At 34.6% G+C, this 27,128-nt stretch overlaps 2 protein-coding genes and 1 long non-coding RNA gene across 3 annotated transcripts in view; 1 reads left to right on the forward strand and 2 right to left on the reverse strand.

Moving 5' to 3' along the window:
* Positions 1-14,901, forward strand: part of LOC115453337 — a 23,651-nt gene extending 8,750 nt beyond the window's left edge. The window contains exons 2-3 of the mRNA XM_030182038.1: positions 10,383-10,565; positions 13,300-14,901. Of these exons, the coding sequence (XP_030037898.1) occupies positions 10,383-10,565; positions 13,300-13,505 (389 nt within the window). The 3' untranslated portion in view covers positions 13,506-14,901. The remainder of the gene's footprint in view (positions 1-10,382; positions 10,566-13,299) is intronic.
* A 798-nt stretch (positions 14,902-15,699) lies between these two features.
* Positions 15,700-19,288, reverse strand: LOC115453339. Its single transcript, XM_030182039.2, has 4 exons — positions 19,114-19,288; positions 18,874-19,035; positions 18,018-18,265; positions 15,700-17,765 (listed from the first exon to the last, which is right to left on the reverse strand). The coding sequence occupies exons 1-3, from the start codon at positions 19,172-19,174 to the stop codon at positions 18,042-18,044; spliced, it is 447 nt and encodes a 148-aa protein (XP_030037899.1). The 5' UTR covers positions 19,175-19,288; the 3' UTR covers positions 15,700-17,765; positions 18,018-18,041.
* A 4,282-nt stretch (positions 19,289-23,570) lies between these two features.
* Positions 23,571-27,027, reverse strand: LOC115453338. Its single transcript, XR_003939558.2, has 3 exons — positions 26,694-27,027; positions 26,457-26,615; positions 23,571-25,369 (listed from the first exon to the last, which is right to left on the reverse strand). It is a non-coding gene; the product is annotated as an uncharacterized LOC115453338 (long non-coding RNA).
* Positions 27,028-27,128: the final 101 nt, after the last annotated feature.

Here is a 27,128-nt window from a genome sequence, read left to right on the forward strand (position 1 = left end):
CTAAATATGTTAATTGCCTATTCGTTTGGTAACAATGCCACGATTCCATGTAAATTGTTTATTTCCTTGATATTTCTTATACATAACAACATCACCCTTTTAAAACTTTGTCTGTTGGAACCTCCATAGGCCCTACTGTGAACACTGTTGTCGTTTCTAAATTTGGTAAGAGATTCAGAAGGGGATGGCGGTGAAATAGGATTAATCAAAATCTAGGCGCGAACGAAGTTTTCGCCCAAATACCAACTGCGCAGCGAAGACCCAGTTGTAGAATGAACCGAATTTCTATAATCGAAAAGGTATTTTAATAACTTTTCGTAACGTTCTTTTAAATAGTACTACAGATAACAAACAAGATTTAATACCTTTTTGATAATTTTACATAGCTCTCCGCCTGGCCATTGCTAGCTGGATGATAGGCGGGCGACGTTACATGCGATATTCCATTCGCTAAACAAAATTTCGTAAATTCTTCAGAAACAAAACATGTAGCATTATCACTAACCAACGTGTGAATCAACCCGAATCGTGACATGAAATCGTATAATTTTGCTATCACTGTGGCCGAAGAAGTATAATTCACTCTGTACACTTCCACCCATTTGGAATGTGCATCCACAATGACAAAAATAACTCACCATTAACAGGACCTAAGAAATCTACATGAACTCTATAAAATGGTTGTAACGGGTGTGGCCACGGCAAGCGGTGCCCGCCGGTGACGGTCTTAGCTGTGTACAAATTTCACAGCCAGCGATCATAGATTCTATCGCTTTGTCGATACCCGGAAACCAAAGTCTACTACGAGCTTCAGCTTTAGACTTTACAATGCCTAAGTGTGATTTATGAAGCTCTGACAATAAACTTGCTTGTAACACGTTAGGAATTACAATCTTAAACCTCGCATGATCACACCATTTTCAAATGAAAGTTGGTCTCTACAAAGAAAAAATTTACGTATATTTTCGTCTGTAACTTTTTTCGGCCAGCCATTCAAAATATATTTTACCACTTTAGATAAAATCACATCTTTTTGAGTTTCTTCGCGTAACCTCTGAAGCGTTACAGGTAAGCTAGAGTCTACAACAAAATTAACATAAGTTTTATCCAACGTATCTTGAAACTCCGTGCGCTACGTGATCATCCATCTCACATGACTCACAATCATCTAAACTTGCGCGAGAAAAAATAGAGTTATTAGCACTTTTGACATACTCTATTATAAAATTATAACCACTCAAAAAGTGCATACCTTGTATCTCATTTGCAGAAATCTCGGGAATTCCGCGATGTGGCCCGATATAGTAGTTAAGGGCTTGTGATCAGTTCGAAGAACAAAAGGAGTAGATCTGCCGTAAAGATACTGATGGAAACGACGAACCCCAAATATGATGGCTGTCGCTTCTTTCTGTATTTGCGTATCTGCGCTCCGCAACATTCAGCGTGCGCGACGCAAATGATACTGGCCGCTCCAACCCTGTAGCATCTTCTTGTGACAGAATGGCACCTAATCCGGTCGGAGAAGCATCTACAGTCAAAATTACTTTGCGTTTGTATCAAAATGAGCTAAAACTTGTTCCGATACTAACATGTTTTTATTTTCTTAAAAGCGGCATTATGCTCTGGAGTCCAACACCATTTACAATTTTTTTGTAGCAATGCGTATAGAGGACTGAGAATTGATGAAGCATTAGGCACAAAATTACGATAGTAATTTACAAGACCTAAAAACGATTGTAGCTTAGCAACGTCTTTTGGAACTGGAGCGTTTAATATTGCTGAAACCTTTTTGGGTGACTTTTTCAACCCGTGCTTATCAACTACATAACCTAAATATTCTAGCTCCTCTTTAAAACTCACATTTGGCATTTTGGAGCGTTAGGCCTGCATCCTGTAGTCGAGCAAGTACAGTGCGCAATCTACTTAGATGTTGCGCCCTATCCACCCCCGTCACCAAAAATATCCATCGAGCATGCACAATACACCGTCCAAACCTGATAAAACATTTTCCATGAGGCGTTGGAAAATAGCCGGGGCGCTGGACAACCCAAATACTAAGCGCGTATGCTTAAACAACCCTTTATGAGTATTGATAACTGTATACTTTTGAGACTCTTCATCTAATACACATTGTGCGTAGGCTTGTGAAAGATCCAACTTAGAGAACTGTTGACCGCCCTGTAACTTTGTAAAAGTTCTTGCGCGGTGGGTAAAGGGTATTGATCGACCAATAGTTGTTTATTAATTGTGATTGAATAATCAGCACACAACCGGATGGAACCGTCGCGCTTTAACACGGGCACCACGGGCGAAGCATACTCGGAATGCTCTACGGGCTTCAATATGCCAACGCACACTAGACGCTCTATCTCTTTGTCCAGCTTATCACGTAAAGCAAAGGCTACGGGACGCGGCTTAAAAAATTGGCTTAGCGTCATTTTTCAATTTAAGTTTTACTTTATATTTAGTAAATTTCCTAACTCATCACTGAATACTCGAGGAAATTCATTCTTTAGGCGCTCTATTAAATCTGAGGTATTCTCACAAAAATTAATGGGAAGTAATTCTAATCGGAAGAAAGATATAAAGTCCTCCCTAAAAGTGGCGGACCGCCATCACGAATGATAAACACATTTAACGTACCTGTTTTCCCAGTATATGTGAACGGCAATTTTGCAATACCTACGCATTCAATACGTCGACCAGTATAAGACATTAAATACTTAGTTGTTTTGGACAACACTACTTCCTTAAAATGTTTAAAATACGTTCGCTCGGAAATCGCAGTAACAGCTGACCCGCTATCAACCTGAAACCTGATCCGTTTCCCTAGAACAGTGACAACCTCTGTCATTGGTTCACCATTATAGGTGCGAATATTATACAACTCACCGTCATCACCGCTAATGATCTCATGTTCCAAGAAATTATTTTTTACACATGCGACGCAAATGCCCCTTAACGTTGCACTTTTACACATTTATAGGTAGCGAATCTACATTGAGCTGAAGAATGATTTTTAAAACCGCAAACCGAACACAACAGTTTAACACTAGAATTATTTTTGGCGTCGATCTTGAGTATTTGATCGTTGTTAGACGGTGCCTTTCCGGGACCGTTGATGCTAAGGCGCCTGCACGCGCACACCGCATCCTCTCTGCTAACTCCACCGCTTTTCCTAGCGTTAAACTCTTTGGATCTTGAGCAAATAGTTTTCACGCTCCGTTCCAGGTAGCATTGCCATTACAAAATGGTCCCGTAATGCTTCCTCCACGTTTAAAAATCCACAGTTTGCCGATAGTCCACGCAATCTCGCCGCCCATTGGTGATAGGTTTCTCCCTCGACTTGGATTGCTGAATAAAATTTATACCTCTCATGAAAACCACACACTTGGGGCACAAAATGCCCGTCCAGAAGACCCAATATGTCATCGAACGGGATGGAAATGAGTTCTTTCGGCGAGGCCAAATTCGCAGCAAGCTTGTACGTGGATTCCTTGAGTGCGCTTAATAAAATAGCACGCCGTTTGGATCCTGAAGCATCGGTAGCTTCAGAGACGTCATTTGCGACGAACCATTGTAGCAACCGTCCCTTGTATTCTGGCCAAGTTTGCAAATTGTGGTCGAAGGTCGTAAGAATACCAAATGTTTGAGCCATATTTTCGTAAATACACTTTTTACGAGAATATTGAGTAAAATCCTCGTCGCCAATGTTAAATATGTAATTATTTAATGCAAACTCGTTGACAGTCAATAACGCACTGACGTCTTTATTGTGACAGGTCTAAACCTGCCAGTCACATATATAACAGAAGCATAGCCCGAACCAATCAGCGTGATCTCAAATTGGCAATTCCATCAACTTCCAATCAACCTATTTCTTCAAATCGAAATTCCATCAACCTATTTCTTACCATCTCACGTAGATGTCGATTGCCAATGACAAGGAAGGAGGATACACACACACATTTTAAAATTTCTGTCACTCGTGGCCATTACTCAGTTTTTAACTTCGTTTGTTCAGCTTATCTTACCAATATTACAAATACGACAGTTCGGGAAAATGTTTAGATGTTCGTCTTATGTAAATGTAGTAACAAGAGAATGGATTTTGTTGAAATTAGACACACGGTTAGACCATATCCTAGAATAACACATAGGTTACTTTTTATCGCAGTAAATTGCTCCTATGAGGAATAACTGAATTTTATATCTTATTTTTAAATAGATGGCATTGGTGTCGTACAATGTTTTAGGGTCTTTTACAACAGGAAAAGTTTTTCACGCGGGTGAAGCCTCAAACAATACCTAAAAATACATAAAATATGCATATATATCTACCTAGCTATGGGAATATAACGAATGTAAAACATATTTTATTATTTAAACCGATGCATAAATCGATGAGAGGTTAGCGTTACTAACTCATGGTTAATAATAAAAATACAAAAGTCGAGTATGACTAAAACTTACTAAATTATCGTCAAGACTTAGATATACAGTCTAATGTAAAACATATTTTATTATTTAACTCGCTGCATAAAAGCGATGAGAACAACATTACTCACTCATGGTTAATAAAAATACAAAAACCTATCACTGAAACTTATACATTATCAAGACTTAGATATACAGTCTCTATTACAAGAATCATCATTCATACTGGTGTTATTTTAAGAATTACCTAGGTAATCTCCGAGTGTTTTCAAGGACTTTGGATGATTATACTCTAAGGCAAACTGTTTTAAAGCTATGCCATAGTATTCTTACGCTAAGTGATATAAGAAAATCTCAAAATAAGCAAATCATTCAGGTTGTCCTTCATCTCGGAGATACCACGGAAAAGGAGACTGTTACTGTCGTCGTTAAATGTTTAATTACCGCTGCCCGCTTTCCGGAATTACGACATCATCTGGCCCACAAAGCTAAAAATAATATAGATACAGAAATACCACATCGAAGTATTTTACCATGAAATGTTCCATCGGCGCCCTAATAACAAACACCAGAATTTTAAAGTGTTTATTTTCGATGGTAGCTATTCTTATATCGTTTAACAGTGTCTTAACATATAGGCCATATGTCAAATTTACATAAAAGAAGAGATCACGCTAGTAAGGCAAAAACAAACGTGATATGCGAAAAAATATTCATTGATAATAGAAAACTATTAGGACTATTAAAGATAAGACAATCATTTACATGTAAAAGACGAAAACGATTCTTGGAATACTGCTTCTACACACCTCGTGACGGCTTAAGGTTCAAATTCATTTACCTAATATTGGCAATCAATCAACGCACATATAGATAACTATTACATAATAGACAATAGTGGTCATAGCACATGTTTATGTGCTAATCAAAACTGAGATCACATTTCGTTAGGCATTTTCCGTCCCGTTGGACCTTATTTAATAGACAGTAAGCCCCATTATTGCGAGTGAGGGAAAATCTTTAACGTCACTCGGCTAAGGTCGCGCTATACTATGAAGGCGAATGTCGTAAAACTACGCCTCACAAGAAACTGTGTTCTCTTTTTAAATCACTGACATTTGACCATCGTTTAGGACGCAATTTAAAATCACTAATAAGGTTATATAAAGCTGAACGTGAAGCACTATCAAAATGGATTAATCTCGAAGCTGCTGCTGCTTGGGTAACTTTAATTTTAAATAAATTACTTAGGGAGCGGTGAAAAAATAGGCATAGATCACTTCATTACTTCTATTTCTGTTTTATCAACTTGTTAGCTGAGTGGCGGCGTAGGACGTAAACAGTCGTATCCTGATGTTAAGGTCAATGTGTAAACAGTTTAATTAAAAACCTTGAACCATCCTAGATATTGCGGTGGAGCGCGATTTAGCACCCTCCTTATGGCGCTCCGGTGAAAGTAACAGAATGAATAAATAACAAAATAACAAACCAAAAACACTTGTGTGCTGTATTCATACTTTATGATTAAACTCTTTGTACTCTTCTATAGGATTGTTTTGTCGAAAAATATCAGATACCACGCCCAAAATTCGCTTTGACAGGGCCATTAATTTGGTTTTTATGGTGCCAACAGACTCCAGGTCACAGCGTGACCCCGTGACCTTATTTCCCTTAATATATCACTCAATCATGGGTATTTGCTCGAATAGGTACCATTCTTAAAGCACTATGGAAAGATAGCACTCTTTTATTGTAAACCCTTAACAGTATTAAAGACCTTTTCAGAATGTTGCAGTAAAGTAATCAGGCATTAATATATATAAAAGTTAATGCTGAATGTATTATATATTTTGGTTTCTCTTTGTTTTGAAGCTTGCCTTTTGTATTTGGTGGCATTTTATTATTATCGGCAGTTATCGTTTACTCGACATTTTGAAATAGGCCCTTAGTAGTCGTATTAATAAAATTTAGCTGATAGTTCGTGATTTAATTAACTTTGGTTGTAATTACGTCGTTTAGTTTGCTCTGGTATGTAATCAGTTCATAATAATTTTAAGTATTTTATGTGGAATGTTTGTGAACGGTATTAAACAATAAACTGTTTTATAAATCAGATTTCATTAATTAAAAATTAAAATGTTTCTTATTCCTTATATCCAATATTTTTTTATTACATCAGTTATAAAATAGAATTTTTCTTTCTCTGTTTTACCGAGGCCGTCAAAGGTTACACTAAAAAAGTTAACAATAGTGGCTGTGGATTGTGCCTATCTACTTGCCTAGTAATCGAAGGGCATTACAAATGCCGGACATAGAACATCCACATTTATTGTGTTGATTTAAGGTTTGCATTATTTTATAAGTATCTTCAAACTATTCAAAAAATTATAGACTATTGTGAGACCAATCCATTGCCTCTGAATATGCAAGTTCCTTAAACAATTCTACTGAGAATGCATTTTTTAATGTTTCCTGTATAAAGTGTAGAGAAAGAAACAATTTTTAACACACTTTTCTTTTGTGGCACATATTTGTATTGCATATTTATATCTTATAATAAAACATGAAATGTAAGTAAATAAACAGATTTATTGAATAAAAACAGTAAAGAATTACGATTTAGAATAATAATATAATGCATTGTTTATAAATTCTGAAATAAATTAATATATTTACATTGTTTTTGTGTAGGTAGGTCTGATTTGTTATGAGTCATGAATAACTTGGTAATCAAAGTATAGGTACCTAACTAATATGAAGGCGGTTTGCGTAAGGATTGTCAACACAATATATTATACGTCCACGTTTAAGTGACCTCACAGAACCCAGAATTATCCCTCGCCAGTCGCCAATTGACAACTATTTTGTCGCCCTGTTCGAAATAAATCAACTACAAATAACACCTTTATAGCTAATAGGATAAAATGTTTACAGAATGTGTATTATTAAAAGTGATAACAAATATTAAAATGTCACTCCCATTTTGGTTTTTCTGTCGAGCGTGTACATTTCCTGGTGCGCATGGACAACAATACCAACTAAAACTGACCTTGGAGAGAACAATTGCCCTAATTACTACATTAAGTATCCAGTGTAAAGATGAGTTTCCACCAATGATATGCGTCGTAGTTAGGCTGTTTGAGAAGCCGAGCGAAGGTGTAAAACGATGTGTCATCATCACAACGCTTGCTCTTCACCACAAGAGCAAGCAAGCTGTGTTATACCTAGATTTAATTCTTGTGTTTCCTAATAAATATTTGCAGTATAAGTAATAGAAATTTCATTATATAAAACACGTTAGTAGTTAAAAATGATTTGATAAAGCATACATTTTTCATATAATTAAGCCGAAGACAATATAACTACCTACTGACACTCGTCATACTGCTTCTTGAGTAACGTTTTAAAATGGAATATTTAATGAATAATGCTAGTGGGAAGCGCGTGACTGTAACTTATAACCACAGGTAAAAAACATCTTCTATACAGTTTGTACCGTGACAAATATAGGTAAACAAGTTCTTGTGATTCATTCGCCGAAACGACCTTGTTCAGTGATTACGTTTTATTGAAGTCACAAGATCTGGGCTGCTCGAAATAACTCTTCATCTGTGGTTTTAGGTTTGGTAAGTGATAATATATTTCGTGGGACAGGCCCTACAGCTAAATCATCGCGAAAGGTATCTGTATCAGCGAGGCCTCGTGCATTAATGCCTACAACAGGCTCTTAGGCCATCACTGATTCAATACCTATTTCACCAAATTTAACCAGTGCGACTCGTCAAATACGCGTGACGACCATAAAGCAAATTAAATGTGATCCCAAATAAATGGTATTCAAAGGAGGACTATTGGTAAGTATCAGCTGTCTCGTACGATAACTGCGGAAAACCTTTACCAAAGACTGAACCTAATAGGACGACTGGGATGTTAAGCAAACCGTGGTCTTTGAAAATCTACATATGATAGATATACATGTCAACTTGGCAGTTGTGTCACAGGCCAAAACGGCTAAAATACTCAGAAATATAAAGTTATAACTATAGAAAATCATTAACAGTGCACGCAGTGTCTTCACTACTCATATGGTTTTGCTCTAATCTATCACTAAAAACGTAGCTAAGGGAGAGATGGATGTTGGGAAAGGGTCGTCTGCTTTATTTTATTTGGATTTCTTATATTATGTTTTATATTATCACCTACTTTTCAAATCAGAACGCTGAATAAATAAATCCGATACGCAATAAAAGACAAATTTAATTCATAAGCAAGTATATGAATTAAAATTCAGGTCATGTGAAAATACTTTGAAAATTAATTACCAATGTAGTAAATAATTGCTGGAAAGTTTTTGTTATCAACTTAAAACAGTTAGATGGTTACCTGGAACTAAGTGTGAATCGAATATAAAACACTTCCTTTGTTCTCGTATGTACGTAATAAGTACCTATATAAATATTTTCCTCAGAGAATAAGAACTACGGCGTGGAATATAAAATACAAATCTAATTGTCATGACTTAGAGGAAAGAGTAAAATAACCTAGGTAGATACTACTGACAACCTTCAGCGTGGTAGATGGCATATCATCATGGGCGTAGCGGCGCCGCGCCACTGACCCTAGAAGGTCAGGAAACATCCTGGAAAAAGAATTGCTCGTACAGGTGTTTCGCATGATGCAGGACTTTCGTTGAATTTGACGACCTGGTTATTGGTTCCTCCAGCTGTTCCCATTAGATAACGGTCGTAACTACGCCAATGCATATCAGATTATGACTTTTTAACAACCCTCTGATACAAGCAAAGGACCTTTAATGTAATACCTTCCCAAGATATTGTGCTACATTCGGCGTCATTAGTGGTATCTACATTTTGTCTAACCTCTAGTTACTTACGGATTTATAGTCTGAATTACATATAAAAAAGCCAGTCAACAAAAAAACGTCGGGTGCTGAAGCCGAACTTCAACTTTTTTAAATATATATTTCCATAATAGTTTAGAACCAAATGCACAAAGTTGTAGGCCTTGAGCAGAATTCAGAAATCCTCTGTGAATGACCCTGCCAATTCAATAAAATACTGTACAAAAACATTGCAACGTGAGAACAGTTTACACTTATTGGTACCAGTTGGTACTTTGAATTATAAACAGGTTTTTTTGTGTGTGTAGGCGTCCCTGTGGTCAACGCTGGGTAAAACCTGCGAATGGGGTACTGAAATCCCTTTGTTTAGTGACTGCAGAGGCGCGGTGGAGAGTAGGGAAAAAAAGGAGAAATGTTGAAACTTGCTAGAATGGGCGCAGGGAAAAGGAGGGGAAAGGTTCGCAGGCCATTTTAGGCTCTAATGTAAATTTCCAACTTAGAGGTGTACAGGGGAGGTCGCTGCTCTAGGCTCACAGTCCAATGTGTCCAATGCCGTGTGAAAACCGAACATACAAGAATTGCCTTTTTATAAACAGGTTCCGTCCATGTATTATTATGAATGGTAGAATATCTAAAAACACTAGAATATCTAGTAACCACGTATTAGAACTAACGGTAAACTTTGATGAAAGCAATGAAATTCTCGTTATGGTTAGAATAGTTGAACTACTTACTTGCCCAATAAAAAAAATAGATGTGGACAGACGCAAATTCAATATAATTCTTAGAGTTATATTGAAATTAAACTATTTTTCGGATTTTATCGCGGTTTTAATTATTTTAGTTTTCTCCCGACGTTTCGAAGACTTTGCAGCCTTCATGGTCACGGGGGGACTGAGGTGTTGTTCATCCTCAAAGTCAAAGTTACAATATCTACCTACATTTTACAATTATACAACTTTAAAATATATTTTTTTTTGCTGTTGGTGATAGAGTTGTAGGTGGTGGTGTTAGAGTTATAACTTAAATACTTATTTTATAAATTTTCATATGAATATTTAGATGCTATATCTTCTAATTCCAGGTGAGGCAGTCCGTTGCTGGACGTGTTCGTCAGATATTAACCCGCTTTGCCACGACCCCTTCGTCGCCGGGAGATCAGACAACTCCTACTTATTCCGCCTTGAGAACTGCGATGCAAATGCCGGCGCCACCTATCCGTACCTCAGTTCGTCAAGATCTGTTTGTAAAAAGCAGAAGAAGTACAGTAAGTATCTACAACCTTTCTTTAAACCCCAAGTAAGATAAGCAACTATACTTAGAATTCCATGGATGGGAACAGTCTAAACAAATTATAATTTAATGAATCTATCTATACTTATATATAAAGCTGAATAGTTTGTTTGTTTGAACGCGATAATCTCAAGAGCTATTAAACCGATTTCGATTTTTTACTAATAGGAAGCTACATTACTCCCGAGTTATACAGGCTACTTTTTATTCCCGGAAAATATTTATCCCGAAAAATCTATTACGCGGACGAAACCTAGTTATCTATAATAAGGAATTAAAAATATTAAGTAGGTAAGAACCTTCGATCAACAATACCACGATAAAATCAAATACAGGTAATAAAAAATCAAGCAGAATCTGTTTTATTAAATTACTAATACAGAGTTTTATTCGCAACAATTTATTTTACTGCTCAATGGTGCTAACTTTATAGTGGTATTAAATCCACATTAGGTATTTACCATTACATCATTTTTTAAACACGTTCTGTCAAATAAGGCGTGGGTTGTATTTCGTTTTATCTTACTAATACCGTCCAATGTAAATGAATAACATCCTGTAAATCAAATGGGTATCAACTTTCTAGCGTCAGGTAAATACGATTGCACACAGTAGAGTAGCATTAAATGAATTAACATTTTTGGATCCGTACAACAAATTTAAGTATTAGGTACTACAATAGTTGACGGAGGAAAATTAACCTAATTATCTTTTTACCGGAAATCTGTGATCGAGTTTTCTTCAATGCTAATTAGCCCTAATATGACATAGCGCGTTTCAACTTGCATAAAACTAATAATATCTTTAATAGATGAGCTTGATGTCACTTCCTTCTTTTTATATAAAGTGTAAGCGCATGTTTCACGATATCTGAGAACCGCTAATCGTCTAATATGTAACATGGTTACCAAATACAAAAAGTTCCCAAAGAAATGTTTAACAAGAGTGCATTCAGCATTAACTTTATTATACGGTAACTGGAGGATAATATTAACTAGTTCATTGCGAAACAGGTCCTAAGTCTACAAGAGAATTGAATACTTCAAGAAATATGTAAATATATCACGTTTAAAAATAACGGAAAAAATAATGTTCAGCCTTTATACCTACTCATTCACGGTGGAATCCAGCAGACTAATTCACAAAGTCCCTGTTCTCAAAGGATTACACGCCGATATAGAATGCTTTGAGTACCTCCTTAACTCATGAAATTTAAACCACACACACTTACGCTTTTTATCTCCGAAGAGATAGGCAGTGGCGCAACTCGGGCACTCAGTTTATAGAGGCACCTCTATCGCCGTATTGGACACAAATTCCAAATTCTAAACTGCGCGCTGGTACCGAGTAGAAAACCAATATAATGGAGTTTTATTTGAGCTCTAAAGCAGATAAAATATAGCAAGTAAAGATTATTTCGCCCAGTTTGTTTTGTGATACTAATCTAAACGCCTCTATTAGCATTTTAGATTTTATTCAACTAGTTTAACAGCTGCTAGAGTAAGCATATTATGGCCCTTAGCATATATTATGTAACGTATTAAACCGCCAAAAAAATACCAAGTTGGTGCGCCCATTCCTAAAGCCTGGTGGCTCGATTGACCCACATTTTAAAGACCGTTAAAACCGTTATAACCTCATTTTAGACCCTTCTTAAAGAATCTACAAAATATAAACAACTTTCGGTGCTATTAGAACTTTAAACTTGATCATTTCATTTAAATACTGGTTACAGTTACCAGCATATCACAAAATAATAATATAAGCAATTTTAGTATTAGGGCGTTCAAACAAACAAACTCTTGAACTTTATATAATAGTATAGATAAAAGAATAGATAAATAGAACACACAAGTCATTAAAATAAAATAACTTAAAAGGTGCGTTTTCATATAATTTCAATTATGGGAAGATTGCGTCAAGGATACAACAATAAAAACTCACATTATTCTATTATTTTTCAATGTCATTCTAAACAACCGTGCATGAGGTATCTGAGACCAAACCCACAATTTTCATTGTTCTGTTAATAATTGCTAATTAATGACGTAATACTTCCAGTATAATTTTCATTGTACATATTTATGCGTGTTAATGGATGTCGAATTTACAATTAATTGATCTTAAATTTAAAACTTTTCTTCATCATTTACTAGATATTAAGTACTGCGTTAGTATTTACTAACACTGTAAGTCTTCAAATATGTGTAAAAAACTGCAATAGGATTGTTTTTTTAGCTGTGGTAGAAAACCAAGCTATCAAAATTAAACGATCTTGTCGGTAGACCATCACAAATTCTTAGCTGGCCAAATGGCCGTCGCAAATTCTTGGCTGGTTTGGATTTTCCTTCATAATGAGGATAGTTGGACAGAAACTTCTTAAGACTAAAGATTTCTTTCGTCGTTTCCGTCTACGCTACCCAAAAATATAATTGACATGGCTTTCAGGCTCTAAGGTGCCTCTTCACTAGAGATCTGTAATAACAAAAACAGAAATCTTTAGTCTAAACAAGCCTCTGTCCAACAACCCTTATTGTGTAGGAAGGTAACCTATCACGCATAGAATAAAAAATCAGACCACAATTCCTGATCTTTCATAATAAGTTTAATTAATAAAGTACAATTTACCTTCTTAATAGTAGAAGACCGTTCCCAGCATTCAGATAGTATATATTTTGGGCTGGTATTAATATCTATTTTATTTACAGTTGGCAATGAATTGGTGATCATCCGAGGCTGCACGTGGAAGCGTCAAGACGACACAAGCACAGCGTGTCCCAGTTCAAGCAACGGGCCAAATGAAGTGCCCTTGTTCTGCGAAACCTGCGACTACGACGGCTGCAACGGAGCCGCAACCATCGGCAGAACTCTAGCGTTACTAGTTGCACCTCTCGCACTCTTATTGTTTAAGTAACAACATTATTCTTGGTGCCGTAACCTCATTGTTTCTTCCAATAGTTACCTATTTTAACTTTAGTTCTTGAGGCTCAGTGTTAGGGACTATTTTTATACTATGTAACTGGCAGTTGAAATCAACCTTGGTTTTGTAAGATTAAAAACAGTCAGCATTATTCCCTGGACCTTGTATACTATCCCACGTATAATTAGCCAGGTAGACGATGCTGATCTCATTATGACAAACGTTGTAATGTAAGTATATTTGTCCAGTCCGTTATGTAGGTGTTTAAAAAGGTAATACAGTGGATTCACACAGTATTGGATATTGCCTAAGGCTGACTAGGCCGGGCCTATATGACCATATTGGGAACGGTCAAGCAAAAAACGACATACGAGTGCAATAATTGACGTTTTGTGTTTTGATTACACTAAAGTAAGGTACCTAAAGCCTTATCGTGCATAAGGCGATAGTGAAAATGCCTCAATCGCGGTAGGACCAAATCGGTGGCAAAGAAAAATAAGCTCTGTGCCTACTGTCGGAGATACTATAGGAGCAAGAGCGGGCATCGCTGAAGTCCTATCACTGGATTCATATAAGGCCAATATATAATTATATCGAAATAAATTAAAACGATAACTGGTAACGGTTAAGCTTATTTTATACCTTTAATGGAAATGTTACGGACGGCAAAAATCCCAGTTAGTTATCAGAAGTGACTGATACTTATTTGTTCAGACTGTAATGTTGCAGTTACATTGTAAAATGCAAATGTTCATGTTACTAAGTTCTATTTGCGTTACGGCACATTTTACAACAATAACAAGTACCTTAAAGTGCAAAGTAGGTTTAGCTCACAGTTTTGGCGGGGCCATTGTGAGGTGAAATGCCCACCGCAGTTATGATGCAAAGTTAACCAGATTTATAATACACCAAACTTTTATGTACATTAATCTCATTTTATAAATCTTTATTATTTTAAAGTAATATATTTTTTAGTGTTAATGTAATGTAAATTTAAGTACTATGTTTTTTTTGCGTTAACAAATACTTTACCTTTATCACTTTCTACTTCTAACTTCTTTTTCTGCGTATCTCTTATCTATTCGTTTTAATTATCTCGGCTTATGAATTAAAAATAACAAACTAGTTGGGTGGAGGCATCTCGATTTAGATTATCTCTTGACATTCTACACTTAAGGATAAATATTAATTATTATAACGAACTTAAATTATTATTCATAGACGCTAGTACAAAAATGACTCATGCACAAGTACCAAACACCAATGGTGCCTTTCGAATGGTTCATAAAAATTCTTAACAGTACGTTTTTGACAATTTTCTTAATGTCATATTGATGTAAAATATTTTATTCAACGCACTAACGTCGTGTTAATAAAAAAATACACTTTAGTCAGTCTTTTATTTGCCATATTTATGTACTTATTGAAAGGCGCGCCGTGAAGTCACGCCTTAATGAAAATTGAACGGAAGCTCTACACTGGACCTGAACATTATTGAAGGTATGGACTGAAATCAGATCAACCCCACTTATATGTAGGCGTAAAAAACACGACACGAGTCTTTGTCGTTTTTTGTGATTGGTCGAGAGACTAATCCCTGGGTCACATGTCGGTTGCTCGACCAATCACATACAAGCGACACGGATGTTCGTGTCGTATTTTCATTCTAAGGAGGCATAACATGTTGATAAAAAGAAGACAATATGGCAAAGGAAATATGACTTATCTCAATGGTAGTAATTCTAAAACGCCTTTCTAGCTTTGACTTTAATACTAGAGGTGAGATAGTGTTACACTGGCGTGAAGTATGTCAGTTTCATACAGAAAATGTTAACGAAATAGTCCTCGGCACTCACGCATACCATGGGGTTATAAAATTACGTTTTTGTTTTTTTATCTTGTTAGCCTTGATACCATTGTTACAACAATAATATAATGGACATATAAAATATACAAATCAAGATTAACTAGGGTGTGTTGGAGTACGTTCAAATAACGGTTAGATCGTTGATTTAAAAATAACTGTGACCAAACCTGGCAAGTGGCCACTGACTTGTAAGTAGATATGTTACAAAATTACAGTCCAGGCTGTGTTCATGTTAGGCAATGTCGAATTTACAAGAAATTTGTTATTATCTATCTTACGGCCTTATACGAAATTCCCCAAAATAAAAAATAATACAATACATAATTGTAAAAACATTTATTTCATGTCGTACACACATAATCTGTTTGTAAAAAAATTACAAAATGGACGGCATACAATTCAGTCTTACACGACTACTTGTTTTACTATAATTACATTAACAGCCGTTTGCAATAAACGATCCCAATCTCAATCTTCAATCCGAGACCGAGAATGAACCAATCAAAATGACTCATTTGTAAGCTTGTCAAAAAAACTTGTTCTGATTGGTCCATTTTTGAGATAGATCGGAAACAGCGATTGATATCGTTTATGGAAAATGGTATGGAAATTCCAAGGAGATGTAATAAACTAAATGTAATAAACATAGGGACGTCACTCATAATATGAACTACATTTTTTTAAGCGGGCCGATCTCAGGCAAGAGAAACCTACCAAGGCGAACCTTTGTTTGCTATGATATACCTATCAATAGGGTACCGGACTCATTTTTTTTTTCTTTACTATTATCAAACATTTACGTTATATAAATTATAATACAGAAGGAATTATTGAAATCCGGTAAAAAATCAACAAGTTTTACCGGATACCGGTCTTTGAATATCAGTGGAAGGAGTAATTAACAAGAAACAGAAAAGAGACGAAATACCCACATTTGACGTCATCGGGCATTACGACACGTGCGAAAGAAAGAGATGAAGCGATATCCCCACAACGCACCCACTTCTGAACGTTACAATTTTTGGAATATGAATTACTTACTAGCTCAATTTTTAACCAATTTTTATGCAGTTTTCGCAGAAGTGTTTCTTTTTCGTATTATTAACCATTACATATAGAATAATGAACAAAATCAAACATAGGCCGGTTTCCTGTCGTAAATTGCCTCTAATAAGGTTATAATGCTATTCTGACGGATTGCATCGCTCTCCGAATCCCGGACCAAACAAAAACAAATTAAAAATGAACACAATCTGTTTTCACTGCCTTGAATCACGGTATTAAATGAATGAATGTTTAGATATTTAGATGTTTGTTAGAAGTAAACACAGAAACAGCTGAACGGATTTCGATGGAATGTAGCATGAAGGTAGGCAATGTCCTGTATTAACACATAGGCTAATTTTCATCCCGATAATTTAACCCCTAGGGAATGTAACGCAATTGTAAATAGATAGCGCAGTTGTACAGGTGGTGCTATGAATCGTTAGTGTTTTATTGACTTTTATTCGGGAAAGGCTTTCCACGCAGGCAAAGCCTCGAGAAGCATCCAGTAATATAATAACTTAGACTTATTACTCTAGAGAGTAATAGGGTAGATGACAAATTTACGACAGTCGGTCAATTATAGCGCAAAAAGTATTATCAAAATGTACTCTTAAAAATGGGATCAATATTATTTCACAAATTGTATCTAAATTTATATACAGACATATTATAAAAAAATATTATTTTTTGTGCATTACTTGTGTCATCTCTCAGTGCAGAGTTGCAACTAAAATTAATAATTAAAAACAACAGTTTTTAATTATTAATTTTATTAATGCCAAAAACCAAATAAACCATACACAAATACGACACAAATTACAGTAGTATATAGTATTACATGATTTTGAGGAAGCAAGAGGCTAAATTTAACATATTATGTACAAGAATACTACTTCCAGTTAATATTATTATTCAATTCAATGTGTTTATAAGTATTGCTTTTTAACCATCTTTTCTTTTTTCTTTTTATAAAATGTCTTTCACTGTTAATCAACAATTTCACTCATGTTCAGCAGTAATAAATATTATAAACAATTTTATCAAAATTCAATAAGCAGCCAAATTAATTCTTAGTAAAAGTCCTAAAAAAACAAACAGAATGAGAAACAATGACATTTATAAATCAATTGAACCTGAGGTCAATACTTCTATAAACATTTTACTTATTTATAAACAATTTATGTCATTATCTATTTAATGATTTTGCTTTGTTGGGTGACATTTAACCTGTGGTGAAACATAAAATAACACCATCTGATTAAAATGTTCATATGTGACTGTCAGTAAAAACATATACCCCCTTATTCATAGACATTTTTATGTAAGGATGGAGCATTGCTGTGATAACAAGTCTGATTCTCAGCTTTGTTTATCTGACAGCTTGCTGTTTCTTCAACTTTGTTTATCTGACTGCCAACTAGATTCAAGTTGTATATCAATATTAGCCAATCACAATGGCCCTATGTCTATGCACTGCGAAGGCTGCTATGCTGTCAGCACTGAGAAACAAACTTGTTATCACAGCAATGCTCCGTCCTTACTCTTTAGATAAATAACATCTATCAATAAGGTGGATATATTTTATGATTGCTCTTAAAACTTCCAAAGTTGAGTGATTATAACACAAGTTTCATTAAAGAAAAGGAAGAAAGTAGAGTAAACAATAACGATACTGGACTAAGCATAGAAGAGGAATTACAACCGTCTTTGCTGTTGCAGGTGCAGTATTCTACAAATATATTGTAAGTCCCAGTCCTCATGAGACAGAATCGCTCATCACCTTGGATTCCGACCTCACCTAGATATGCGCAGTCACGGAAGTATCTCCATTCACCATTTACTGTAAATGAGAAAATGCTGAGCATTATCTACACACATCTATAATATGGCCATATTAAGTGTGCATTAGGATTTTCCCTATGAAGTCTCAGGTTCAAATAACAGGTTAGACAAACTGATATTAGATTTTTCTGATCAGTATCAGTCCATCAGTCATGTATCAGTCTATTATATGTACCTGATATATTGACAGGTTTGCTCACATCACATTGTGGTACAGACATATAACAGTGATGGACTACCAGTGGATCGACTAGTTGCAACTCTACCTACCCCTTCTTGGATATGAAGTGTGTATACACATCTATAAATATATACAATTCAAATATCATTAACAATTTCAATAATGAAATAATCTTTAATAGTAAAATTAATTGATATTACAAAATTTAACTCTTGGGGTTTTTTCTGCTCCGCATCAGCCTGGAGTCTTGAATTTGTACCCGATATGGCGATAGGCTTGCCCCCTATCACATCACAGAACATACTTGGCGAAAAGTGGGTGCCCTGGTTGCGCCTCTGCGTACCCTTTCGTGGATAAACGCGTGATAATGTGTGTGTGTGTGTGTGTGTGTGTGTTTAATTATATATTGGAGAAAAAAAACATACCTTTTTGTCTAATTTTCCGGCACATACTAGGTCTGACATCCGGTAAATGTGAAAGGCCTTTTTCTTGTTTACAATCCGTTATTGGTACCGTACTGTTGTCGAAGGGATCTGCACACTTAGGATCATTATTTGAACGACAATTCCAGCATTTGATGCTATAAACTGAAAAGCGATACACAAAAACAATAAAAACGTTTACTTTGGGCGTGACCTGAGTTAAATGTTAATGAATATACGCACCGCAAGGTAAAGCACATAATATAACACAAAGTAATATCATGGATTTCATAAAAATATACATGTTTATTAAGTTTCCTTATAAGAAAATTTGTAAAATCTGAAAAATAAACTTTATAATTCACGCTTCTGTTTCCACAAGTTTGAATGGTAAACTAGTGTTGCCTCATATCTGGTGAAAATAAATTTTACATCTCGATATATCGATATGAATATATCATTAGAGTAACAATTAAATGACATCTTTATTTTGTAAAGTGAGGTCTAAATTAGCAAGAAAGATTGCAGCTTGCCACTTCCACAACCAATTTTTACCGTATAAATAATCATGACAAGCAAATCGCATGTGAATAAAACTAATAAAATATTATCGCTAGTGTAAACGTAACTACAAGTTATGGCGCAATATATTGACACAAAACTTGCTAATTTTAATAAACTTAGCTTTATAAACATAATTTAATTGTGGCAAAAAGTTACAGCTTCTATAAAAATATCGTTATATTATTTTTCGTATCATGTAATCGATTCATCATTTAATACATCCCTAACATGAAACTAAACTGTCAAAAAGTTGATTTAGCTAGAGTTGGGTAGGACACAATGATAAAAGAAGTATAGAGGATGGGTGATATGGTCACGTGACATGCGGCACATTTAATGCATAAAATGGTGCCGACTCCGCCCCTTACAATAGTGATATGCTAGTACCGAAAATTTTGTATCGACATCGAAGAATTAAGAGAGACAAACAAGCCCCAAAAAGATCAAATACGAAAGGGGTTAGGAACTACCATAATATAAATATAACAAACCATAATGTAAACAAACAAACTGAAACTGATTTATAAGTAACAATTGTTAAACAAAGCAGTACCTGTTGTGACAAACATCCAGTTGTGTTTGATCTATATTTGTATGTTGCACTATTCCTTGCTAAAAATTTATGTTACAGATTAAGATATTTATTTAATACATGATAAATGGAATAAGATAGCGTAGCCAGCAATTATTTGGTTGGTTTTATTTTATTTTATTATTATGCTCTTTGATCGAGAAACATAACTATGGTTCAGCAAACTAAAATCAATGACCGTAAAAATGGTGGTTAAGTTAATCAATTATAATAATTATTTGCAATAACAACAATATGATTATGTATCTATTTCCGTGCATGCAAAGGTTGCTCGAAACATAAGACCGCCAATTGTAAAAATATATCTTACATTTCATCTTTATGTTGTTTCTTTTATGTTTATCTATTCTTTTATGTAACAATTCTAATTTTATTCATAGCAATATATTAAAGTAATATTACTATTAGGTGAAGTATAATAATCATTACTATTTTACTTATCGGGAATATTTTTGGAAAACAGTTATCTTTACTCGCGTTAATTAAACGTGTGGTTTATGCATATCTTCTCAAAATGTAAAAAAATATGTATTTGGTGTAGGATTCCAATCACGTCGCTCAATATTCTCAATTCATTTTGCCTTGGTTTTTAAATTTTTTAGTTATCTTAAAAAATATTCTAATTTCACTTAGTTTGTCGTTCTGAATAATACAATATTGATGTGTGCTCTAACATTCTTTCAAAGACAAAAACCGTAACTGATAAACGGGAGTCTGTTAAAATATCGATATCAATTAGTCATTGGTAGGACATGACATAAAAAAGAGTTTGCCTCTTTTTAGCATTGAGCCGGTACAACGTCCTACTTCAAATGAGGCGAGGCGTAGTGAGGCTCGGCGCTTCAATGCGTATCTTACAGTATTTTGTAATGTTAACCCTCAAAATATTTCCCTCTCGCTCGCGACTCGAAACGCAGTAATATAATGTCCATTGTAAAATAACGTCCTACTGTAATTTGTAGCATGCGGTTCTCTACCTCACTGTCCTCGTCCTACAGTTTACCAGAGACAGAGAATAAGTAACGTGACTGCCGCGTCATAAAATTTGAAGTAGTACAATATTTAATTTTGAGGCACTCTTACATTTTGACGTCATGTCCCAGACAAATGTACCGCCTCTTGTATGTCCTACTCAACATTAATATCAATAATTTCTAAACAAATCCACCCACCCATCCCTAAGCTCGTGTGTAAACAAACATAATGATTTTAATGTGTATAAATCACGCCTAAAAGGGTCCAAAGCTTAACAAACCAGATCCACATATCGTTTTAATTGATAAAAACACATCCAAAAAGTAAATATACAAAGATATTTGCTAATTTTCGGTAAAAACAGTTACTAACCTATGAAAAGATATTTCGGGGTCTTTCTTGCGTGAATTCGATTTGCATCCTTTCACACAACACTGAGTCATTTTCGAAACTTAACAAATACACTAATAAACACACTGAACAATTGAGAATATGATTATATTACTTTAAATTCAATATTTATGAAGATTTGTTTACATCGTCTGACACTACATGCACTTGTTGACTGGCCCGCATAAAATGGCGTTTCTGCCGCAAGGCGGTCCCAGTGTGTTGAAGTAAACGAAATAGTGCCATATGCGAAGAAAGCAATTATTTTTGTCTTTTTTTGTTGCGTTCCAAATAAGCTTTGAGTAAAAGAGATAGACATATATATTGACAATTCTGCGTCGATTTCCCTAACATAAATATAACTTATTCATATAGCTAACTTTTGAGGCCTGTCCTCTTTATATAATTTAGCCCACTACCCAGTGCCCATTGCTTTTCAAACTGGCGGGCGTTCTCCCTAGGAAGACGTGATAATATGTGAAAGGGGGCGTTAATGTAGATTTTGTAAATCAAATCCTATCCCTCGGAAACATCTTTTTTTGGATAAAAAGTAGCATTCTGAATAGGGTTGCCAGATCCAGGTTGATCATTTCCTGGACATTTCTGGGGCCACGAACGGAGTCAGAGTTTTGGTCTTTGGTTCGAGACTAAACTAAGTAGGATTTGCCTAGAACTATTGGTTGGTGAAAAAAAAAATACTTTTTTTGAAAAATCTTTTTTACTTCACCCGCACTCCGCGCTCCCCTCGCCTCAGGCTAATCGGCGTGCGACGCGAAGCGAGCCGCTCACCCCTTTCCTCGGTCACCTAACGCAGTGCGAGCACGCTGTTTGGTTTGACTTTTGCAGCCGTAGTATCGTAACTTTGTGAAAAAACTATTTTTTTTTTATTCCGGGACAGCAAATAAAATTACTGGCCACGGGACAACACGCAAAATTCCGGGACAATCCCGGAAATCCCGGCCATCTGGCAACCCTAATTCTGAACCCCAATAACGTATAAGTACTTATACAAAATTTCATGATCACCGATTTAACAAGGCGTGAATACGTAACAAATAATCATTTTTATAACTTTAGTTAGGATACCGATTAGTTAGGATTTAGGTGATTACCACCTAGCTTCGTCTTTCTTGCATTGAAAGGATAAAGAAAAGCATTGCTATTTTAGGCAGCAGGTTAGAGTGACTTATATGCTTTGGGAACCCGTAATTTAACCGAATGAACCATGTGTTAATATGATTTCTTTAAAAGAGTACAATGTTTAAAAAAAAAAGTATTCGGAAAATACGTATTTTGTATCTGGTATTTTTAATATGTACCATTATATAAACATAATTATGCATTTAAAGAAACGAATCTAAAATAGCGGCTTGTACTTACATTAACAAATAGTACAGTTAGCATGTAAAATTTAAGGCCCTAATTTTTTTTCAAATTAATAATATTTCTAAGTATTCAATAAGAAGCTGCATGTAAGAAGTAACAATGGAAAAATAACAGAAAATTATAACAACGAATTCATAATCACTGAGCGCGTCAAGGACAACCTCAAAGCAAATGAGAGATTGATTAATTTTCTATCTGCGGTACGCGCATGAGTGACTAGTATAGTAAGATACATTAGTGTACAAGCGAGAGAACATGATAAGCGCCGTCATTTTAGATTCGTTTCTTTAATGAAACGGGTTATACTATAAGTATCTGTCATTTAATTGTCAAATGCTTTACTTACAAGTATCTTATAAGATGTATTTCAAATATTTTGATGAGGTATCTAGTACATTTCTGACTAGCCCCCATAGAATGAAAATACGACACGAACATCCGTGTCGTTGTTTGCGATTGTTCGAAGCCATGTGACTCACTGGTTAGTAGTCTCTTGACCGATCTGGCAATCGCAAAAAACGACACAGACGTTCATATCTTATTTTTTAGGCTACATTCTAGGTATATACTCAAACACGAACATCCGTGTCGTTGTTTGCGATTGTTCGAAGCCATGTGACTCACTGGTTAGTAGTCTCTTGACCGATCTGGCAATCGCGAAAAACGACACAGACGTTCATATCTTATTTTTTAGGCTACATTCTAGGTATATACTAAGTTCAGTGTAGTGCTTGCCCTGGTGCTTGCATTCAACTGTCATGTTTGCAAAAATATGGAAAATAAAACCCTGACAAAAGAGTCATTTTTTATTAACACAACGATAGCGCGTTGAATATTTTACATTAAATATGAAAAAATTACGAATATTGATTAAAATATATGCTTACTGTATATAAATCATTTTTCACAACCATTCGAAAGGCACCATTTGAACTTGTGCACGAGAGTCCTTTTTATATACGTAAGTACTTATTGTATATGAATTATAATTTAACCCGTAATAGCTATTACTATTTACCCTTAAACGTTAAATGTCATGAGAATCTAAATCGAGATGCCTCCACCAAACTAGTTCGTTTTTTTAAATCATAAGTCGAGAAAATAAGTTCATAGTATCGATTAGATGTCGGTAGAAAAAAAGAAGTTATAAGTAGAAAATGTGCATTTACATTTCATTAACACTGAAATTATATTACGTTAAAATAATAAAGATTTACAAAATGAGTTTAATGTACAGGAACATTTGGTATATTATAAAAGTGAGCATTTAATATCACAATGGGTCAATGGGCCCGCCATAACTGTAAGCTAAATCTAATTTGCACTTTAAGGTACTTATTATTCTTGTAAAATGTGCCGTAACGCAAATAGAACTTAGTAACATGAAAAAATGTGTTTTACAATGTATCTACATAATTACAGTCTAAACAAATAAGTAACAGTCACTTGTGAGAACTCTCTGGTATTTTTACTGTTTGTAACATTTACATTAAAGATATCATAGCACTTTACCACAATTTATTTCGATGTAATTGTAAATTGGACTTATTTGGATCCAGTGATGAGATTTGCAGCGATTGTCGCCCTCTGTCTCATAGCACCGAACGTCACTAGACACAGAGCTTATGTTTAACCGACTTCCCAGAAGAAAAAGATTCTCAATTCAACACGTTTTTTATGTTAGGTATCTCAGAACTCAGTAATGTATAAATCGATTTGAAAAAATCTTTTGTTATTTGAAATATACTCCAAATTGGTCCTACAGAATATTTTCCAAAATCGGTTTGGTTTTAAACTAAAATATTTGGAATGTAATATAAGTAAACGAAATTATGAATAATTATTTCTTGTCACTTGTTCCTGGGGACCATCAATATTGTTACTGTTATAACATATTAGACCGTAGTGATCATAATAAAAGCATTAGTAATTAGTATAATCTGTGTTGCAGTAATTAGGCCCACCACAAGATTTAATTATAAAGATAAATTTTTGTACTTGAAAATAGTTCAATTAAAATAATAGACAAAATAGAAATAATAATAGTATATATGTACCTGTTATGTTAATTTATTTTTTGTTTTTAAATAGTTTTTGATAGGTTTAATTTTTGTTAAAAACTTTTTTGAATACATAACATATCAGACTTGTTATTGAGACATATATATTTGTATACCTATATTAAAGTGAACCTGGCTAATCATATGTGGGACATTACAGGGCCCAAAAGTGATGCTGACTGTCATTAATCCTGTAAAACCAAAGTTGACTTCAGCTCCCAGCTACATTGTGTGAACATAGTATCTAACACTGAGTGACAAGAAATAAAGTTAAAATAGATACTCAGTGTAGAAACAATGATGTTACTACACCAAGGAAAATGTTGTTACTTAAACAACAAGGGTGCGAAAGGAGCAATTAGCAACGCAAGAGTTCTGCTGATGGTTGTAGCTCCATTGCAGCCGTCATAGTCACAGGTTTCGCAATACAAGGGTACTTCATTTGGCCTGTTGCTTGAAATAAGACATGTTGTGCTCGAATCATTTTGATGCTTCCATGCGCAGCCCCGAACAATTACCAATTCATTGTCAACTGAAAAATAAAATGATTCTTAATAATATAAACACTAACATACTCCTTGCTTAACCAAAGTAGAAATGAAATGTAATTTCACATAACTGTATGCAAATGTTTATTAAATTGCTTTATTATTTTTTTTTTATATTGTATCTGGTCCTGCTATATTGTAGCTTTCAAGTATAATATTAATATTCTATTTTTAAGTGCCATGCATGCCTATTATCTGTATGTTTACATTGTACCATGACATTGGAATGTTATTACAGAAATTTTATCAGTGTAATTATGCTGCTGATATGTTAAATACATAAAAATATATACTATCTTACTGCTGAGAATGGTCCTCTACTATTGAGAATGTAAATTGTTCTTTATTAATAACACTTATGAATGACCAGATTGTGATCTGGTCTTTTATTCTGTAGGTGTGTGGGTTTAGATCTTCCTTCACAATAAGAGTTTTTGGCTTCTTTAGACCAACGATTTATTTTGTTTTTTATGTGTGTGCTGCTCACAAATATAACTGACATGGCTACCAGGTGCCTCATCACTAAAGATTTATTATTGGCTAAGCTTAGAATTTGTGACTGTCTACCAACAAAACTGCTTAATTTTTATATCTCAGCTATAAAAAAAATCCTATTGGGGAGTTTTACAAAACATTTGTAGATTATAGTTTAGTGTTAGTTTATACTAAGGCAATACTAACACATCTGGTAAAGACTAAAGAAAATTTTTAATTTAAGATCATACTGTAAATTCAACATCCGATAACACACATAAAGATATAGAATTGAATATTATATTGGCACTATAATGTCAGTATGTAATTAGAAGTATCCAGAATAATGGGAGATGCGGATTAATTTTGTTTCGCTCAGCACATTATTTGCATAGATTAGCAATTATTCAACTAAAGTATTTTTTTTTTTTGAGGATACTAATCTTTGGAACAACTGACCTGTTTCAGGAAATTCCTTACACACCAGCATAAGGAGTAGTATAACGCACGTGAACGAAGTTCCAAGAAAAAGTTTGTAAAAAAATAGAATTTAGTAAATCGGTTTTTAATTATGTAGTTGACGAGAAAGAAACATACCTTTGTGTTTACTTTTGTGACACATACTCAGCATGACGTCCGATAAATGTGAAATCCTTTCGTGGTTACAATCCATTAATGGAAACGTACTGTTGTCGAAGGGATCTGCACACTTAGGATCAATATTTGAACTGCAACTCCAGCATTTAATACTGTTAACTGAAAATTGAAACACGAAAACAATAAAAATGTTTTCTTTGGGCGTGATCCGAGATAAACGTTAATGAATATACCCACCGCTAGTTAAAGCACACAATATAACACAAAGTATTATTATGGATTTCATAATAATATTCATATTAATTAAGTTTAATTATTTGTAAACTTGTAAAATCAGAAAAGTATTTTTTTTTTCCTAACTGGCTCTGTCCTTTACGACACTTTTTCCAACTTCAACAAACAGAATTAAAATATACGTAACTTCAAGTAAGACTAGTTCTAAGTAGTTTGTGCAAGTAACTTAAGGTCATGAAGTTAATAATAATTTACTGGAGTGCTTATTACGTTTGACATAAATACTGAAAATATACATTTATTTGTACGACATAAAGTTTATTTTGCATTACCAATCTATGTAAGGAAAAACGTTCTCGAAAGAGAATCACTTTTTGGTAGCCGTGTTTAGGGTTGCCAACCATACTTTATAATAACGTATCCTACTTTATTTTCAAC

Source organism: Manduca sexta, chromosome 10 (assembly GCF_014839805.1).
Source record: "Manduca sexta isolate Smith_Timp_Sample1 chromosome 10, JHU_Msex_v1.0, whole genome shotgun sequence".
NCBI classification, from domain to species: Eukaryota; Metazoa; Arthropoda; class Insecta; order Lepidoptera; family Sphingidae; genus Manduca; species Manduca sexta.

Bases quoted from the DNA above. Each gene is read 5' to 3' on its own strand.
- LOC115453339 (XM_030182039.2), bottom strand. From the start codon at position 19,174: ATGTATATTTTTATGAAATCCATGATATTACTTTGTGTTATATTATGT. The intron at 19,036-19,113 runs GTGCGTATATTC...ATCGCTTTTCAG, and splicing joins ATTATGTGCTTTACCTTGCG to TTTATAGCATCAAATGCTGG. The intron at 18,266-18,873 runs GTATGTTTTTTT...TCTCATTTACAG, and splicing joins CCGGAAAATTAGACAAAAAG to TAAATGGTGAATGGAGATAC.